Raw genomic sequence first — 5,479 nt, 5'->3', positions numbered from 1 at the left:
TTAACTACATAAGATGCTCTTCTTGTAAAAAGCAAATATTTCTTATGTACAATACATTTACATAATAAATTAGTGTAAGGCAAGCGTTCTAATATTAATTTTTTTATCTATATCATCAAGGTTGCTGTTGTTATCCCACTTTTTCTGTCGTATGACTAAACTTTATAACAGTATTTTTAGCAAAAACTTGTTTTTATGTATCAAGCCAAAGTAACATTCTGAGAAAGTATACTTGAATACATATGCATATAAATTCTTTTATTTTTGCATTCTTTTATTTTCATTTTTGAAATGTATAGTATCAATCCTACTATTTTGAACTCCAGATTATTTTATATACACTAATCGTTGAAATGGCTTTACTATACAAGATGTATAAAATTAATCTTTTCTGATAGCAAGAATTTTTGTAAATTAGTAGTTTATCAGAGTGATAGTTTTACAGCAATATCTGAGAACGAATATATTGTTATGAAGTTCTTATCACTTAATTGCAATGTACATGAAGACCATTCTTATTGCTCGTTATTGTACATTAAACGTAAACGAAATATACGTACGTCTCCATCTTTATCCATTACGCACACAATCGCTTCTGGACTGGGTTTTTCTGTAAACCACAAGTTAGGAATGTGACAACTCAATAGCAAAATTTCTGTTTGCATGCTATAATTAAACCTGCAAAATTTATGCATCGATCTGATATGAATTAAAATTTTTGTTTTTTACAGAATGGTGTTAAAAACGAGTTTTTTTTTTATCGGAATAACACTAACTATTTAAAAGTATGTTTCTCTAAAAGTATATAACTATATACATTCATTTTTGTATAAGTGCACCAATTTCAAAATTTAATAAATCTTATAATCGTATTAATGTAAAAATGTACCTACTTTGTATTTTAAGAAGACATCGATAAAACATTGAGTAAATAAAATATTACTTTTTTCATGTATATAATTTTTTGAAATTATATAATTTTGAACACAAGCAATTTTATCCTACACGATCGTTATATTGGGGAAATCTTTAATTGGGAAATCACTTTATTACGAAATACGCATAGATCTAGCTAGGATGGAAAACTTCTATGTCGACGTAATTACTTCTTTGTTAATTGGGAAAAGTTGGGTAGAACTCAAAGTGAATTTACATAATTATGCACATTTGTTCTTAAGTAGCTAACGTAAATCAGTCAGTCATAGAATTGTCGTTTTCTCTACCGCGGACGCGAAATTCTTGAGAGAAGCTCCCGGATAGACACCAAAAATCGTTAAAGATGCATATTAATACGTATTTCCTTAGAGAGAGGAACATATATCACCAATCTGGTTCACATTTTAAATGTTCAACTGTGAAGTTACTGTCATCACAATACTTATTTTATATTCTTCTTCACATTCCTTCCATTGTTTTGAATGTTAATATTTACCAGCCGTTCCGCTCTTCTCCTCGAGGCACTTGCCGAAATTTGCATAAAACTTTTCGAACCTCGCTTGGTTTATACCGTAAACAATCGTCTGGAAAAATTTATCACAATTAAATACACAAAAAATGTCTCGCTTAGAAAATAACGTACGAGAAATATGTATCAATCTATAACTCAGCTAAATTATTATTTTGTGCAAGAAGTCGCAAGTTTGAATTTATAAACTTACGTCTTTAAAAGTTAAAATTGTACAAGTACGTATAGTTACAAAAGAATTCTTTCTTATGACATTATTGATTAATTATAGATAATTTTTCTTATTTCGCGAATAACTTCAAAGAAGGACTTTAGATTATTTTGTCGTTTAAGTTTTCACCCTTGAAAAATCGATCTATTAATAAGATTGGAATTATTTTATCAAGAATAATATTGAATACGAATATTAAAGGAAACTTTGTATGTCGCGAATTGAATGTATAAACTAGTAATATATATATCTGTAAAGGGAAATATTCGAACGTAGATTTCAAATCGGAGATTATATCGAAGTATTCTTCAAATAAAATTTTTGATGCAGATTTAAGTAATTAAGTAATAAAATGTTTGATTTTGTGGCATTTTATTTTTCGCTATTAGTAGAGTGTAATATTAATATTAGATCTGTCGCGTTGATCTTCAATTTTATATATTTTTGTATACCATGTTGCAAATTATGTGTAATTCAAAAATGAACTTTATGTATTGAAATATATGAGTTTAGTGCTCATGAAGATAATATACTGTATAAGAGCACGGTGAAGTTTATTTGTTTTCTCATACTTACTATAACAGATAGTACAGTCACGATAATCATTAAAGTCTTCATTTTGAATTTTTCGAATATGTTTGTGTCACGAAGTTGCACCGTAGACTATTTTTCTTTGACGTAGAATCTTCGTATTTATAGAGGTGTGGCCGTGATGTAAAAGAACTATATAGTTTGTTAATATAGATATGATTTATGATGATAAGTGCTGATTTACAAAGCTAAAAAATAAGGTCGTTATTAGACAATAAAAATCTGCGTGATAAAAAAAGTAATTTATGTGGGTCATATATTTCGTACATTGTAAATTACACACACGAAAAAAAATTTTGGTTGAATTAACCAAATATCTGGTTGAATATGAACGATCCAGAAATTCCGATTGAAGAAATCCAAATTGTGTTTAAGTCAACCATAAATCTTATTAACTTAAACCATAAATCTTATTAACTTAAATAGAGTTCGGGTTACTTCAATCGGAATTTCTGGATCGTTCATATTCAACCAGATATTTGGTTAATTCAACCAAAATTTTTTTCCGTGTGTGTAATTTACAATGTACGAAATATATGACCCACATAAATTACTTTTTTTATCACGCAGATTTTTATTGTCTAATAACGACCTTATTTTTTAGCTTTGTAAATCAGCACTTATCATCATAAATCATATCTATATTAACAAACTATATAGTTCTTTTACATCACGGCCACACCTCTATAAATACGAAGATTCTACGTCAAAGAAAAATAGTCTACGGTGCAACTTCGTGACACAAACATTTTCAAAAAATTCAAAATGAAGACTTTAATGATTATCGTGACTGTACTATCTGTTATAGTAAGTATGAGAAAACAAATAAACTTCACCGTGCTCTTATACAATATATTATCTTCATGAGCACTAAACTCATATATTTCAATACATAAAGTTCATCTTCGAATTACACATAATTTGCAACATGGTATACAAAAATATATAAAATTGAAGATCAACGCGACAGATCTAATATTAATATTACACTCTACTAATAGCGAAAAATAAAATGCCACAAAATCAAACATTTTATTACTTAATTACTTAAATCTGCATCAAAAATTTTATTTGAAGAATACTTCGATATAATCTCCGATTTGAAATCTACGTTCGAATATTTCCCTTTACAGATATATATATTACTAGTTTATACATTCAATTCGCGACATACAAAGTTTCCTTTAATATTCGTATTCAATATTATTATTAATAAAATAATTCCAATTTTATTAATAGATCGATTTTTCAAGGGTGAAAACTTAAACGACGAAATAATCTAAAGTACTTCTTTGAAGCTATTCGCGAAATAAGAAAAATTATTTATAATTAATCAATAATGTCATAAGAAAGAATTCTTTTGTAACTATACGTACTTGTACAATTTTAACTTTTAAAGACGTAAGTTTATAAATTCATACTTGCGACTTCTTGCACAAAATAATAATTTAGCTGAGTTATAGATTGATACATATTTCTCGTACGTTATTTTCTAAGCGAGACATTTTTTGTGTATTTAATTGTGATAAATTTTTCCAGACGATTGTTTACGGTATAAATCAAGCGAGGTTCGAAAAGTTTTACGCAAATTTCGGCAAGTGCCTCGAGGAGAAGAGCGGAACGGCTGGTAAATATTAACATTCAAAACAATTGAAGGAATGTGAAGAAGAATATAAAATAAGTATTGTGATGACAGTAACTTCACAGTTGAAACATTTAAATTATATAATTTTGAACACAAGCAATTTTATCCTACACGAACGTTATATTGGGGAAATCTTTAATTGGGAAATCACTTTATTACGAAATGCGCATAGATCTAGCTAGGATGGAAAACTTCTATATCGACGTAATTACTGTTGAAACATTTAAAATGTGAACCAGATTGGTGATATATCTTCCTCTCTCTAAGGAAATACGTATTAATATGCATCTTTAACGATTTTTGTTGTCTATCCAGGAGCTTCTCTCAAGAATTTCGCGTCTGCAGTAGAGAAAACGATATTTCTATGACTGACTGATTTACGTTAGCTACTTAAGAACAAATGTGCATAATTATGTAAATTCACTTTGAGTTCTACCCAACTTTTCCCAATTAACAAAGAAGTAATTACGTCGATATAGAAGTTTTCCATCCTAGCTAGATCTATGCGTATTTCGTAATAAAGTGATTTCCCAATTAAAGATTTCCCCAATATAACGATCGTGTAGGATAAAATTGCTTGTGTTCAAAATTATATAATTTCAAAAAATTATATACATGAAAAAAGTAATATTTTATTTACTCAATGTTTTATCGATGTCTTCTTAAAATACAAAGTAGGTACTTTCTTACATTAATACGATTATAAGATTTATTAAATTTTGAAATTGGCGCACTTATACAAAAATGAATGTATATAATTATATACTTTTAGAGAAACATACTTTTAAATAGTTAGTGTTATTCCGATAAAAAAAAAACTCGTTTTTAACACCATTCTGTAAAAAACAAAAATTTTAATTCGTATCAGATCGATGCATAAATTTTGGAGGTTTAATTATAGCATGCAAACAGAAATTTTGCTATTGAGTTGTCACATTCCTAACTTGTGGTTTACAGAAAAACCCAGTCCAGAAGCGATTGTGTGCGTAATGGATAAAGATGGAGACGTACGTATATTTCGTTTACGTTTAATGTACAATAACGAGCAATAAGAATGGTCTTCATGTACATTGCAATTAAGTGATAAGAACTTCATAACCTTATATTCGTTCTCAGATATTGCTGTAAAACTATCACTCTGATAAACTACTAATTTACAAAAATTCTTGCTATCAGAAAAGATTAATTTTATATATCTTGTATAGTAAAGCTATTTCAACGATTAGTGTATATAAAATAATCTGGAGTTCAAAATAGTAGGATTGATACTATACATTTCAAAAATGAAAATAAAAGAATGAAAAAATAAAAGAATTTATATGCATATGTATTCAAGTATACTTTCTCAGAATGTTACTTTGGATTGATACATAAAATCAAGTTTCTGCTAAAAATACTGTTGTAAAGTTTAGTCATACGACAGAAAAAGTGGGATAACAACAGCAACCGTGATGATATAGATAAAAAAATTAATATTAGAACGCTTGCCTTACACTAATTTATTATGTAAATGTATTGTACATAAGAAATATTTGCTTTTTACAAGAAGAGCATCTTATGTAGTTAA

At 27.9% G+C, this 5,479-nt stretch overlaps 1 protein-coding gene across 1 annotated transcript in view; it reads left to right on the top strand.

The window, feature by feature from the left end:
- Positions 1 to 2,910: 2,910 nt before the first annotated feature.
- The window catches only part of LOC116853089 (venom allergen 2-like), a 6,859-nt gene continuing 4,290 nt past the window's right edge, over positions 2,911 to 5,479 (top strand). The window contains exons 1-3 of the mRNA XM_032833961.1: positions 2,911 to 3,074; positions 3,807 to 3,894; positions 4,870 to 4,919. Of these exons, the coding sequence (XP_032689852.1) occupies positions 3,033 to 3,074; positions 3,807 to 3,894; positions 4,870 to 4,919 (180 nt within the window). The 5' untranslated portion in view covers positions 2,911 to 3,032. The remainder of the gene's footprint in view (positions 3,075 to 3,806; positions 3,895 to 4,869; positions 4,920 to 5,479) is intronic.

Source organism: Odontomachus brunneus, unplaced genomic scaffold (genome assembly GCF_010583005.1).
Source record: "Odontomachus brunneus isolate Ranch 3 - 2012 unplaced genomic scaffold, Obru_v1 Obru_scaffold_276, whole genome shotgun sequence".
Taxonomy (NCBI): Eukaryota; Metazoa; Arthropoda; class Insecta; order Hymenoptera; family Formicidae; genus Odontomachus; species Odontomachus brunneus.
Note: the sequence above shows the minus strand (reverse complement) of the source record. Positions and strands in the feature narration are given on the sequence as shown.